This window comes from Carassius gibelio, chromosome A16 (genome assembly GCF_023724105.1).
Source record: "Carassius gibelio isolate Cgi1373 ecotype wild population from Czech Republic chromosome A16, carGib1.2-hapl.c, whole genome shotgun sequence".
Taxonomy (NCBI): domain Eukaryota; kingdom Metazoa; phylum Chordata; class Actinopteri; order Cypriniformes; family Cyprinidae; genus Carassius; species Carassius gibelio.
The window spans coordinates 20,391,712-20,407,120 of record NC_068386.1 but is presented as its reverse complement, the minus strand read 5'-3'; the positions used below and the strand labels follow the sequence as shown (position 1 = coordinate 20,407,120).

At 34.3% G+C, this 15,409-nt stretch overlaps 1 protein-coding gene across 5 annotated transcripts in view; it reads right to left on the bottom strand.

Moving 5' to 3' along the window:
* LOC128030865 (anoctamin-10) overlaps positions 1 to 15,409 on the bottom strand; it is a 47,208-nt gene that overhangs the window by 14,414 nt on the left and 17,385 nt on the right. The window contains exons 2-13 of one of the 5 annotated variants that reach the window (XM_052618929.1): positions 13,666 to 13,712; positions 11,354 to 11,504; positions 9,273 to 9,470; positions 6,530 to 6,664; positions 4,550 to 4,669; positions 3,860 to 4,193; positions 3,522 to 3,757; positions 2,567 to 2,622; positions 2,294 to 2,368; positions 2,001 to 2,183; positions 1,574 to 1,765; positions 597 to 725 (exon numbers count right to left, since the gene is read on the bottom strand). In XM_052618929.1, coding sequence (XP_052474889.1) covers positions 597 to 725; positions 1,574 to 1,765; positions 2,001 to 2,183; positions 2,294 to 2,368; positions 2,567 to 2,622; positions 3,522 to 3,757; positions 3,860 to 4,193; positions 4,550 to 4,669; positions 6,530 to 6,664; positions 9,273 to 9,470; positions 11,354 to 11,492 — 1,797 coding nt within the window. In that variant the 5' untranslated portion in view covers positions 11,493 to 11,504; positions 13,666 to 13,712. Of the gene's footprint in view, positions 1 to 596; positions 726 to 1,573; positions 1,766 to 2,000; positions 2,184 to 2,293; positions 2,369 to 2,566; positions 2,623 to 3,521; positions 3,758 to 3,859; positions 4,194 to 4,549; positions 4,670 to 6,529; positions 6,665 to 9,272; positions 9,471 to 11,353; positions 11,505 to 12,442; positions 12,462 to 13,141; positions 13,184 to 13,665; positions 14,414 to 15,409 lie in introns of those variants that run through there. The other 4 variants (XM_052618928.1, XM_052618927.1, XM_052618931.1 and 1 more) reach the window with 4 other exon arrangements.

Sequence of the window (15,409 nt, the reverse complement as noted above, 5' to 3'; positions counted from 1 at the left end):
ACATACAGGCATTTGCTTTTGAGGTTTGTAAAGACTTCTATTCCCACAACACTAGTGGTTTTGAGTTTTATTTAAGATTCTGTCATGGTACGCTGATGCTGTGCACGGATCGGTATGGCCTAATTACAACTCCAGTGATTACTGCGAAGTTTAATTAGCGGAAAACAAGACATGGCACAATGAATTCCTCCCCAGATCCCCACACAGAATTTCAGGAGTTCTATTTTCTCTTCCCCAAAAAACACAAGTCTCTAGTGTGTTTGTGCGTGTTTCTCCCCATGCTTTGGGTCAGTTATTTTGAGTAGGTCTCTTGAGGCTAGGAGCAAAACCTCTCCTTTAGTGAACCATGGACTGAAGCTCCACAGCTATGGGGATCTGGATTCTTCTGTTACAGAAACTTACAAAGTCTAATACATTATTTTTCTGCATTATCCAAACCAACGGGATGGTGGCCAAGTTTAGCACCCTTTGACACTCATATGCTCACATGCAGAAGAAAAACAACCCGCTGATGCCATCTTATGGACCATTTGGGCCATTGCAAAAGGGGGTTATAGGTTATCATGGTGTAAGGACAGGAGAATATGTTACAGTACCTCTATAGCCACCACAATGAGGATCATCTGAGACTCTGATTCAGGGAAGTGTGCTTTCACTTGTGAAGACAAACCAATCAAAGCACAGTTGGTCACCACGGCGATAATGCTCATTGTCTCAAATGCCAACTGGAAGAAGAAAAAGACCAGTTTTGTTTCTGTATGCGTGTAAGTGTTATTATTATTATTATTATTATTAAATAAAACTAATTGAAATACAATTTTAATCCAATATAAAAATGAAATGAAATACTTAAATGTAAAAGTTGAGATGAAATACTTAAATGCAAAAGTTGAGATGAAATACTTAAATGCAAAAGTTGAGGTATTGAAATGATAAAAACCTTAGAAGTAGAAATATAAAAATAATAATAATAATAAAATAAAATGACAAAGGCACATAACAATGCTACGGAAAAAATAAATTAAAATAAAAAGTCAAAATATTAAATACTACAAAAGTACAAAAATAATACTGAAATAACACTGGTTTGTAAATATATAGTGCCATTTAGATGTTGGGAAATACTTGACTACATGTTTCTTAAAAAGACATTTAGTCTTAACTATAAATGCTTCAAATTATTTTTCACATACTGTACATGTAAGTGGATATCAGATGTATAAGAGAGATTAGTGTGGTTGTTTTTTTGGTTATGCATAATGTCTGCTAATCCACTAATCTTCCTTATAACTTGTCCGGGCTAGTTCTGACTCATAGGTAATCGGATGAACATACTGGATAATAAATAAATTATGCAATTCTACATTTGATACTTCAGTACATTTAAAACAAGTACCTTTGAACCATTTACTCATGTAGAATATTAAAGTAGTACTTCTATTTGTATTGGAGTATTTGCCCTTTAACTCAAGTGCATGATTTGTGTACATTTTTATGTCTCTTCAGCTTTCTTTAAAGTACAGTCAGTTATCAGCTCTTCTGGATATGCGACTTTCTCATGAGGTTTTCTCACCTGCCACACCCCGATGTTCGCTGCTGGTTCTGAGAAGGGACGCTTGAAAACATGGCACATCTTGAAGGCGTCAGAATAAACCTCAGTGATGTTGTTCAGCACCACCAACACAGCAGCCAGCGGATACACACAGGAGAACAGACTCACATAGCCGAACAGCAGGAACTGCTCCAGGTAGTCGTCAAATGTGCCCTGATGACCAAAGTTATTTCAGAGAGATTCAGTTTTAAAGGTCAGAAAGGAATAAAAATGGTCATGTCAAATTTAGAATTGTGATTTTTGGTGCAAGTAGAAACTTTGACTAGCATTTGAAGTGGACTTCAAAAGAGCGTATATCCTATGTGCTTGTACACAAAATTATATTTTTGGTAATTACATAGTTTTCACAGCTCAAGGCACCCAGCTGATCACAGTTACTCAAACCTACCAGATAGGTGTTCATTTCAGTCTCCAGCTGAACTTGTTCCAGCAGGGGGAGCTCTTTATCACCCATCACTCTCCTCATCCTCTTATGGACTTTCTTGTTCCTCCTCCTCTGTAGCCAGTATGGCAGAAAGGCCTCCATCACTTGATTCAGGATTTGAGAGGTGATGAGCAGCGTGGCCAAACTCTGATGATCCACACACAGCGACAAGTAACTTGGTTGGTTATAAACAAGTCATTCAATTACACTTGATTTGTAACTTTTTTAAGCAGCCGAGTTTTGTGTGAAATACTGACCTGTCTCAAAAGCACCATATCTTGCATGACAAAGGCAATATAGAAGAGAGAGGCAAAGCAGTTTACAAAGTTAAACTGGAAACAAACAAACAAAAAAAACAATAATTAAAACTGCATTTTCACTTCAGAAATTTGCATAATTTGAATAATGCTAGGGTTCCCACATTTTCGACCACTGCAGTTCCACTAGTATTCCAACTGTTTATAAACTGTTAAATGCAATGATACAGAGACTCGTGCATGGAAATCACAATTTAAAAATTGAAAGCATACCACCAAAACCTTGAGCACAAGGTGATTTTGAAATGATGACTCCAGTCTATGGTTTTCTGAAAAACAAAATACAAGAAATGCGATTTACTTCCATGTTGGATGGTAATATCTGGAAAGAACTGATGTGAAATAGCACACAGAAAAAATGATTTAGACCAGTGATTCTCAACTAGGAGGCAAAGGTATTTAAATAATAAATTATTAATAGTATAAAAAAAAAATAATATACTTTAAATAAAAAATTAAAACTAAAATTGAAATCAATAAGATCTAAATATAAACTGAAATAATATATATATATATATATATATATATATATATATATATATATATTTTTTTTTTTTTTTTTTTTTTTTACTGAACAACATACGGTTCTTGAAAACAAAACACAACTTGTGGAATCACAAATTAAACAGTGGTTAATTAAATGTTAATTCAATATATAAATTAAAAGTCCAAAAAACAGCTTAATATATAAAAAATAAAAAATACAATAATTGGACACTAAGGTGCTATTGCAAATGTTGAGAATCACTGATTTAGACTTAGTTTTAAGTGATGTTCCTGGTAAAAATGCATCCAGGGTTCCGAGTAAAAAAAAAAAAAAATATAATTTACTTTATATCTCACAATTAAAATTGTATTTCTCTCTCTATCTTTAATTTTTTTAACTTTCAATTGATACTTTATTTATCCCAACAGTGACTTTAAATCTTACAATGCGACTTTATATCTTGCTATATGATATTATATTCTAATATAGTGACTTTATCTCACAATGTGATTTCATATCTTGTAATTACAATTGCAATCTCAAGTTGTAATCATCTCACAATAACCCTTTTTTTCTTTTCTTTTATTCTTTTGATTGAGGCAGAAACTGCCTTCAGTTTAAAGCTAACTGTTATTGAAAGAAGAACGGGGAATGAAAAGACAAGAATAATTTCAGGCTCACCCCAGTTTGTGAGAAACTCTGCCGCATAGCGATACAGTAAGTTCATGATCTCGATGACCACAGCATAGATGATACTAGGTACAAACAGCAGAATGCCGTTCGCAAAGTTTGGATTTTCATTGTATATGCTTATGGCCCAGTTCTCCATGTCAAAGTAAACCATCATCACGTAAAAGGACAGATACAGGCATAGCAGAACAAACGGAACCGACACCAAATATATCCTTAACTGCCGCCTGTCGTGGGAAAACAAACACTGTGAGCATCGAAAACATTTACCATATTTATAATGCTTATTTTATTTTTTACAAAACGCAGCACATTTCAAAACTTGGTACTTTAAGCTAGGGTAGACTGGTTCCTCTCGGCCCGTGACTGGATTAAACCCCAGAGCTCCATGGAATCCAGCCCTCGGTTCTTCAAATGCTTTTTTGCGGCTCAGAGTTCCCCACTCGTATGCTAACGTCGAGCTGCATCTCTTCCACAATTCCAAGAATACGGTAGACCAAACCAGGTTCAAGACAGCAAACAGCACATACTTGTCGTAGTCCTCCCAGTCAAAGAGGTAGTAAGAGATCCCAATGAGGGCCATGGGCACCAAGGCAAAGGTGAAATATTCCAGAAATCCAAAGTAGAGCGCCAGACCCTCACCAAAATAATGTCTAATGTCATCTACATCAGGAAGGACACAAACGGAACATCTTCGATTATTATTGCACAGTGCACTGTGATTTCAATGTGTGTGTTAAATGTTCAACTTTGAGCTGGAGTACTGTTTTAAGGTGGTGCAAGTACAAATTTACACTTGAATTAAATGAGCAATCAACACCACTCTGAATTCCCACAATAATTAAAGAGAACAGCCATAATATCACACACACCCACCAAATATGACATTCAGCTGTACTTATATAACCAAAATTCTTGTGAAATTCTTTTCACAGTAAGTTATATCAGAAAACTGATTATAAAGGATGGAGTTGGGTATAAAGTTCATGCTGCCAGCGCACACAGACAGAGTGACTCACCTAGTGGCTGGAAGGACAATTTGATCTTTTTGTACCATGAGAACGAGAGCCTTTTAAGGTATTCTTTGTTATGGAGAGGAAAATACTGGACTAGGATACCTTTAGACTGCAACCTCCGCACTGGAAAAGAGTTTACCATCAAAATGTAACTTAATCTTCAAAAATGAAAAAAGGCATTGTGAAAACAAAAAAAATACTAAAGCATTATTTTAGTTAAACAGCAAATAAGACAATCTTAATGGTAATGTTTTGAATCTACTTTCAACTGTTCACCACTATAAGTTTTGTAAAGTTGCTCCTTCAAGACAGTTTAATGCTGATATAATATTGACACATATTCAAAAGTGTGTTCTCTAAAATGAAATTATATCAGCTGTTTTAAAACTATGTTTTATTCTACAAGGGCAGTGTCAGAATAAACCACAATGGTGAGATCACGTGACCTGCCAAATACTGTACTACTAGCTTATTTTAACATTATTTTTAAAAGTGCATTAAAAAAGATAACAATACTAATATTCCCTCACTGAATTCCATTTCTAAATTTCATGTTTGATTAAAGTAAAAAATAACCAAGTAATCAAAAACATTTGCACCAATAATATTTTAGCACACAGAAATGTGACCATTGGTTATCAGCACTGGTTTTAAGTTTATTAAATTTTGATTAATGATTATGAGGATGTAAAAGAAACACAGATGAATAACACCCAGAACATGTACAAACCCGATTCCAAAAAAGTTGGGACACTGTACAAAATTGAATTACATTCAAATTACAAGTTTCAAATTTCAATATTTGATTCAGAATACAACATAGAGGACATATCAAATGATTAAACTGAGAAAATGTATAATATTTAGGGAAAAAATAAAGTTAATTTTAAATTTCATGGCATCAACACATCTCAAAAAAGTTGGTACAGATGTGTAAGCTGCCCATGACACATGCACTCATGCAACCCCATACCATCAGAGATGCAGGCTTCTGAACTAAGTGCTGATAACAACTTGGGTTGTCATTTTCTTTAGTCTGAATGACATGGCATCCCAGTTTTCCAAAAAGAACTTCAAATTTTGATTCGTCTGACCACAAAACAGTTTTCCACTTTGCCACTTGACCTATAGAGTTTTAGCCGGCAACGGCGAATGGCAAGGTGGATTCTGTTTACCAACAATGTTTTTTGGAAGTATTCCTGAGCCCATGTTGTTATTTCCATTACAGTAGCATTCCTGTATGTGATGCAGTGCCGTCTAAGGGCCCAAAGATCACGGGTATCCAGTATGGTTTTCCGGCCTAGACCCTTTCACACAGAGATTGTTCCAGATTCTCTGAATCTTTGGATTAAATTATATGCACTGTAGGTGATGAGAACTTCAAACTCTTTGCAATTTTTCTCTGAGAAACTACTTCCTGATATTGCTCCACTATTTTTCACCGCAGCATTGGCGAAATTGGTGATACACTGCCCATCTAGACTTCTGAGAGACACTGCCACTCTGGGAGGCTCTTTTTATACCCAATCATGTTGCCAATTGACCTAATAAGTTGCAAATTGGTCCTCCAGCTGTTCCTTATATGTACATTTAACTTTTCCGGCCTATTATTGCTACCTGTCCCAGCTTTTTTGGAATGTGTAGCTCTCATGGAATCCAAAATGAGCCAATACTTGGCATGACATTTCAAAATATCTCACTTTCAACATCTGATATGTTATCTATATTCTATTGTGAATAAAATATACGTTTATGAGATTTGTAAATTATTCCATTCCTTTTTTACTCACAATTTGTACAGTGTCCCAACTTTTTTGGAATCGGGTTTGTAAATGGGGTCATTTTTTATTTTATGTTGACTTTAAGAAACAAACAAACAGAAAAAAGTTGAAAGCATCAAAGAGGCAAAATGAAAACTATCTGGAAAATTTTGACAACGGCTAACTGTATTTATCTAATGCAGCTGGTGATAGACATACTTACCAACAGATTTTCCAGGGTAGAGTTTAACCTTAGGGTATCCAGGAACATGCTCTTCATTCTTAGCCCTAAGTGTGTCTAACTCATGTTTGATGATGTATTGACACTCGGCATCACTGAGAAATCCTTCACCATCTCCTATGAGCACAATGCAACAGTATTATAGAACAACCTGGACAAATGCAGTTACTGTACTGTATCCTAATACTGTATCCCTATTTTTTCTAACAGTCACACTTAAGTTTGGGGGCCAATTCTCACTATTAGAGGGGTCATATGATGTTGATACAAAGAACATTATTTGGTGGCATTTGGTGTTATGAAATGTGTTTGTGTGATTTAAGGTTCAAAAAGAACATTATTTTCCATATACTGTACATTATTGTTTCTCCTCTATGTCCCGCCTTTCTGAAACGCATCATTTTTTACAAAGCTCATCGGTCTGAAAAGCGAGGTTTGCTCTGATTGGACAGATGGCATTGTAGTCTTCTCTCTCAGGATCAGGAAACAGTCCTCACATTTCACACATTTAAATGTTTTGGTTGAACAGTTCTGGAACGTTGTTGTGAATACAACTTAACCACTGATTTCTAGTTGTGTCTTCTTTTGGAAGGCCAAACAAAGTATTTTAGCTTTCACAATGAAACAGCATCTCCACAACATGACACCGGCAGCAACAGCGAGAACAACAATCTTCGCGTGACCATTTGGGTGGCATTATGCAAATCTTCTGTGATGTAGACATGTGAGGGCGTGTTATAACAAGGCATTTATGGAGGGTAGGGCTGTACGATATGGCCAAAGTTTTTGTCACGAAATATTTCTTAATTTCGGTACGAGACGATATAATTCCAATAGATAACACTAATAAAGACGCCTCGTAAAAACTAAATTTGCCAAGTCTATGACACCTCATTAAAAAAAATTTTTTTGAAAGCACTGTCAAATAATCGTCTCAGACTCACCTAATTAATATTAATATCTTTAACTTCAAACTAAAGGCAAATATACAGTACCAGTCAAAAGTTTTTGAACGGTAAGATATTTTATGGTTTTAAAACAATTATCTTCTGCTCACCAAGCCTGCATTTATTTGATCCAAAATACAGCAATAACAATAACATTTTGAAATATTTTTACTATTTAAAATAACTGTTTTCTATTTGGAAATATTTTAACATGTAATTTAATCTGGTGATTTCAAAGCTATATTTTTAGCATCATTATTTCAAAAACATGATCCTTCAGGAATCATTCTTATATTCTGATTTGCTATTCTTAAACATAATTTATTATTATTTTGAAAACAGCTGAGTAGAACTCAAAAAGAACAGCATTTATCTGAAATATAAATATTTTGTAACATTATAAATGTAGTTTTCATCACATTTGATCAATGTAAAGCATCTTTGCTAAATAAAATTTTCTATAATTTCTTTCCCTGAAAATTTTTTTTAAAAAAAGAAAGAAATCATACTGACTCAAAGCTTTTGAATGGAATAGTGTATAATGTTACAAAAGCTTTTTATTTCAGATAAATTCTCCTCTTTAGATCTTTCTATTCAAAGAATCCTGGTTTTTTTTTTGGTTTTTTTTACTCAACTGTTTTAAATACTGACAATCAGCAAATCGGTATATTAGAATGATTGTCTTGAAACACTGTCTCACATCAGCTTTGATCTCAGGAATAAACTACAGTTTAAAATAAAGCAGTTATTTTAAATAGTAAAAATATTTCAAAATGTAACTATTTTAGCTGTACTTTGGATCAAATAAATGCAGGCCTGGTGAAGAATTCTTAAAAAATAAAAAAATAAAAACTTTTTAAAACCTTTAAAAATCTTACAGTTCAAAAACTTCTGACTGGTATTGTAAACTGATTTTTCTTATAGATTGAAAAAAATGTGCTTTAGCAGTATAGAGAGTACAAAAAATACTCGGAGTTGCTGCAGAAAAACAAAAAATAATAAAATAAAAAAACACGTTGCTGGGACGGACTTGAAAATGCAAATTGATTGTCTGGCGCTGTGAGAGCGGTGGAACCACAGGTTTCTCCAGAAATGTAATGGAAAATGCCATTGAAACTTTTCTGAATTCAGTCAGTTCCCTTCAGATATACATTCATATAAAACACCCGCAATGTGTTTTCATTTTGAAACGTGATGTGCTCATGTTTAATCAATGAAGTAAAATGCCACAAATAAATCAATGTATGGGAAATATTGAAATATCGGAAATGTGTAAAAAAAAAAATCATATCACGGTTATTGAAAAAAATTATATCGCGATACATATTGATATTAAATTATTGTCCAGCCCTAATGGAGGGTGTGGACAAGTGGACAAGAATATCTCTTTGGGTTTGATACTTTAGTCCTTTCAACTTTAGGGATCTTATATATTCACAAACAGCTTGTAACACTCCAAAGAGAAAAGAAAATTTAAATCGCATCATATGACCCCTTTAATTAATAAACTCCAAAGTTGCTGCTTACAGTATTAATAGTTAGTAAGGAAGTTGTCAAGTTTAGGAATGGGGTACGATTAAGGGATCTAAAATATGAGCATGCAGACGAAGGCATGATATGTGCTTCATAAGTACTAATAAATAGCCAATATGCTAGTATTTTCAAAGAATCAATATCTCGTTTCTACCTAGTCCTATAAACAGCCTTTATAATGAACTAATGCATTTGAAATAACAAAATATAACAGACTTCTCATTTTGGTTATAGCTAAATCTCACCATAAAAGTCTTTGAAGCTTTCTCTGTTGGCATAAGTGAACCCTCGCATTATCCCATCTTGAAATTCCTTAAATAACCCTACATCCTCAGCTCCTTTTAAGAGCCTCTGCAATGTGGAGCCCACCACAAAGACATTTGGATTAGACTTCTGTCCATCCTGAGCTGGAAACAGGAGCTGATCCACCAACAATTCTGCTCCTGTAAAGAGAATCACATTTTATAATAATAAAATAAAAATACAAATATTCAGGCAATATCATAATACTAAATGGGTTCTTAAAAATTTACTATTTGCATTTATGTTGGTTTCATTTGGTTTTAAAAACCTCTTAACGAAAAATCAAGGACTCTAAAAATGATTAATTTGTAAACATTATTATACTTGCATTATAATCAGGCAAAAGACAGATTATTTGATATTTTAGGAGACTTTTTGACCTTGACACATTTACATTCATATTTATAAATATCCTTACAAATAAGGAAAAATACAAGCAATTCATCTTGGAGCCGACCATATTTATAGTACACAAGCATGTTTAGTGGAAATCTAATTTAACCTCATCACAGCACTGAAACAGCTTTATATTACATTTACATTTAGAGACTTAGCAGATGCTTTTATCCAAATGGAATGCAATCAAAATCAACAAAAGAGCAATGATATACAAGTGCTATAAAAAGTCTCAGTTGGCTTAACACAGTACACATAGCAAGGGGTTTTAAATAATATAATAAAAAGAAAACGAATAGAATAGAAAAAGAAAAGAGCAAGCTAGTGTTAAGAGGTCTTTAGCTTTGTTAAATGTGATGATGAATGATTTGTTACTTGTGGTTGATTCTGGTGTAAATGCAGTTTTGATTTTACGGGATCTGAGTGCCGCTTTTGACTTGGTAATTCACAATATCCTTTTGTCTCACCTTGAACATTGGGTAGGCATTACGGATTCGGCATTACTGTGGTTTGAGTCATATCTTAAATACAGGACATTCTCAGTGGCTTTTGGCAATTTTCTCTCATCATCTGTTTCGCTCTACTGTGGGGTTCCTCAAGGGTCAATTTTGGGGCCATTACTCTTTAATCTGAACATGCTTCTATTCAGTAATATATTTATGAAATATAAACATTTATTTTAATTTCTATGCTGATGATTCTCAGCTGTGCAATCCATTAAAATCTAGACATTATCTGCAGCTTCTTATGGACTGTTTTGAGGATATTAAATGCTGGATGACAAATAATTTCCTCCAGCTTAACGATGAGAAAACTGAGGTGATTATCTTTGGTCCTAGAAACTCTTTAGCCAGTTACTACACAATCTTATTTTACTTATCTTACTTACTTATCTTACTTATATTAAGTCACATGCAAAAAAATCAATAGAAAATAGGTGTTATCTTTGACTCTGAGCTTTGTCTTGGAAAGTAAATTAGCTCACTTGTTAAAAAATGGCTACTATCAATTGAGAATAATTTCCATACTTGAATTGACACTTTCCTTTTTAAGACTTATAAAAATGACGCATAAAAAATTAATTCATGCATTTATAACAACCCTACTGTAATTCTTTATACCATGGTCTTATCCGATCTTCCTGTTTTGTTACCTTTTACATAGAACCATCATATGTTCTTAATTTTCATATAAAACAGCTTCAGATAATAACAACTCATGTTACTAGTCTCTAGTGTTGAAATAATACAGCAGTTCTTATCTTTTATGACAGCTTTATATTTTAAGTTCAATAAAAATTAATTACAGAACTAGTAACCATTTAACATTGTAGTGTCAGACTATTTTAATTAACAAATAGAGCACCGAGCAGTTAATATGACACAGAGTTGCCCCTTTTTATCTGTGCAAGCAATATGTATAAAGTAACTTTGCATTGGTTTGTCCTCTATAGGCAGAATTTGATTTCATGTCCCTGACCTCTGTGAAGGATAGGGTTCACAGAAAAAAACCCTAAAAAAAAGAAAAAGATTTCAAACAGACAACTTTAGAAGACAAGTAGATATTGCGGAAATTGTTCAGTTCCTGTCGACCTCTATCCCTAGATGTTACAAGCCAGGGGTCTCACCTCCATTGTGCTGCTTGTCTCTGATCCTGCTTAGAAACCAAGTGATGGCCTCTGCTTTAGTGTCATCAGCAAGCTCCAGGACCACCAGAGGGGTGAACGAAGAGACATCACTGTCAGAAACCGACAAACCTAGTTGCATTTTTCCTGGTCCCTGTGTTACACACAGATGAAAAGAGGCAAGGGGCATAAAATGTATAAATAAAACATACCACTCTCCTCAAGATTCAGATACAGAAGATACAGGGTGAGAGTTTCCTTCAGAGCAGATGAAACACCACAAGTTACACCACACAATTAACACTGTGAAGAGTCTTATTTGCATCTATAAATGCTTATGAAAATGTTTTCCTGTTATTCAGAAGACTCATGCAATAAGTAATTCTTAATAATAGGTTAGAATAAAATTCATGGCTTGTCAAAAATGTCAATGTCACATATTGTTTACTGCTTGATGATAAAGACATATCATACAGTATAAAATTCACTGTATAATATGACTTAATCTTCCAATATATAATACCATTCAAAAGGATCAGTATTTTGATTTTTAAGAAATTTACAATTATTTACAATGTATTCAATTCATCAAAAGTAGCTTTTGCACTGCTACAAAAAAGAAACAAACAAATAAAATAAAGTCAAGCAAAAAAATAAGCAGAAAAGCTGTTTTCAACACTGATAATAATATAAAATATTTATTTAGCACCAAATCAGCATGTTATAATGATTTATGAAGGATCATGTGACACTGAAGACTGAACTAATGGCTGCTGAGAATTCATATTTGCCAAAATTGGCAAAATAGAAACTAAAACATTAAAATGTCTTAATGACACCAACATTTTGATCATTACTGTGTATCCATTTTCATAAATAAATGTTAAAAAAATATTTTAAAAAAGTAAAAAATAAAAAAATAATGTAAAAAAACTGAAACGTCAATTTTATGGAAGAAATTGGTATACTCCTAATTTAACATTGATGATATTAATACTTTAGATCAAGAGCAAGGCTAATATTAAAATCAAGCTTAACAGCAGAACAATAGTAATAATATAACATTAGTAAAGAGAAAAGATAGAGAAATACCTTCAACTGGTCTGATTTGAACAAACAAGTAAATGGCAACCTTCGGACTCAGAAGGAAGGTTAAAGGTAAGTTTGGAAGGGGACTTATAGGCATTTCCAGGCTATCTACCTTTCCACTGCATTAAGAAAAGAAAAAAAATTCTACAAATGGAGGGTTTCAAACCACTTAATTTGTAACCTGTCCACCAAAAGCACACCAAGAGCAGATATCAAGATGCTTCAGTAAGTTTTTTTGTTGCTTCAGGGGCTGGTAAACTTGAATTGTACATTACACCAAGTAATGCTTGGGAAGATTGAGAGAATCCACAGAAGAAGGGGTCAGATGAAAGAAATGGAAAAGTCTGGAATGGCCAAGTCAAAGTCCAGACCTCAATTCAACTGAATGTTGTGATGGGCCATACATGAAAGAAAACCCTCCAATATCATACAGTTAAAGGAGATCTTAATGGAGGAATGAGCAAAAATATATTCTAGTTGATGTAAGAATGATTTATTTTCTATATGAATTATAAGAAACAAGTCAAGAAGCCACTAATGAAGGTGTGTACTATTATGTTTGATTATGTTTGATGTTTTAATTAATCTAAAAATGCAAAAAGCTTTCCGCGAGGGGTTAGATTTAGGGTTAAAGGTTAGGGTTAATAGGTAGGAAATATTATTGGTTCAGTATAAAAACAATGTAAGTGAATTGAAAGTTACCATAAAAGGTACAAAACGTGTGTGCATTATGCATGCATTCTTAAACATGCAATTCTGGACAGAGAGAGAAAAAAAAGAAAAAGAAAACACCAGACAAGTATCATTCCACATTGCATGAAAATGTGTGGCAATAAAAGCTCTTTTATCTGAAATCTCTGTAAAACAGATCTCTGTAAAACTAAACCTCCAAGAGCAACCCAGAGTTTGTGGACATGTCTAAAAAAAACGCATTTCATTTTTTCATTGAATTTCACATTTCTTTGGTTGCCTTGGCTGAATGCCAGTCAACGTGGTTTGACTTCAATGAAGTATTATTGGCCGGAGCTAAACATGCATGCTCGTCAAGGTAACATACAAAGACAGGCTATATGTGATCCCATTTTCATGTATACGGTCAAATAACGCACAAATGCCACTCTTGTTACCCCTTTGCAAAGCTTAAACGTTTGTAAAGTATCACATTAAAGATACAAGCCGTATGTCAGGCCTGAAACCCCTCTGACATGTAAACTACGTCTACTCACAGTGTAGCACTTGCGATCAGCTGTCCGGAAAGCGAAACAGAAGTCAGCAGTGTTGCCAACTTCTTTCAATGGAAAGTAGCTAAACCCTGCCTGAAAAGTCGCTAAATGTCGCTAGATGACGTCATATGCTAATTAGCATATTCATGACGTAAGTGCGTCATATTATCTTGCCCTTTCTATGCTCACGTACTGCGTTTTAAGGCAGCCAAAATTCTCAATAAAAGTTTTTTATTATTATATTTTAATGTTTCTGTTGTCCGACAACGGAATTAATATTATAATGACTGAAACGCGGTCCATTAAGAATACATAACCAGCTCTCAAAGATGTTAATCTCTGCACTAAAATCCTATTCACGACATTGTCTAATGAAATCACATACACATAAGATTAAGATAATGATTGTACTGTGATTTCGGCAAAATTTTTATGTAAAATAGAGTTAGAAGCAACAGAATATATTTTTTTAACTGAAAGTGCTGCTTCTCTCTGCTCGCTGAACATAGCAGAAGCAGATGCAGAGAGAGAGAGGCGTGTGCGCACGCTGGGAGAGAGAGAGAGCGAGAGAGAGAGAGCTCGTGCGGCAGTACCGGAGAGTCTCAGAGACTAAATAAGGTCTGTCAAAAAAAGTCGCCAGATTTGTCGCTAGTCGCTTTTTTGGAAAAAAGTCGCTATGGGGGTCTGAAAAGTCGCTAAATCTAGCGACAAAGTCGCTAAGTTGGCAACACTGGAAGTCAGTCCTTCTTCTTCTTCTTCTTCCTTGATGTTTAACGGCGGTTGGCATCCAACTTCAATGGTGCATTACCGCCACCTACTGTACTGGAGTGTGAACCGGAGCTAGACAAAGAGAAACTAAAACTAAAATGGAGACTTCCAACTCTCTTCCCCCACCCTTTAATTAATAATAATAATAAAAAATAATAAAAAATTCCAAATTTGTCTTCTATATTCTATTTGCTATCCCTGTGTCCTTAAGGAAGGTAAATAAATGAGTACTGATATCATTTGAAGTTAATCCCAGAAGTTCCTTAAGTAAATTCCCTTGCACCCCCAAATTCATCTTTATCCTTTCTCGATCATATTTTTGGCATTCAAGTACCACATGTTCAACAGATTCCATACTGTCACAAAATTCACATCTTCCTGTTACATGCTTACCTAAAATATGTAAGCACTTATTCAACCCACAATGTTCAATCCTTAACCTAGTGAAAATTATTTCTTCCCTTCGACTCCTTCCAGTGATCCTCTCTGTCCCAACCTTCTGTTGTATTCTGTATAAATGTCTCCCTTTCTCCTCTCTATCCCAACCACTCTGCCACTTTTTCATAATTTCCATCCAGATTTTTTTTTTTAGCTTCTGTTTTACTCATTAAGATTGATATTTCCACATCTTCTCTTTTACTGGCTTGTTTTGCCAAACCATCTGCCATTTCATTTCCTTTAACACCAACATGAGCTGGTACCCATGTAAATTTTACCTTCACCCCCAACTGAGAAATACTTGTGTAACATTCTAGTACCTCATATACTATATCTAGTCTTGATTTTGACTTAAATGATTGCAAACACTTTAGTACTGCACTAGAGTCTGAACAAATTACAACTTTATCCGGTCTTGTTTCTTCTACCCACTGTAGATCCAACCAGATACCCATCAATTCCACTGTAAATACAGATATTTGATCAGACAGTCTCTTCTGTACCTTAACTCCCATTTTTGGTATTCCAAATGCAGCCCCTG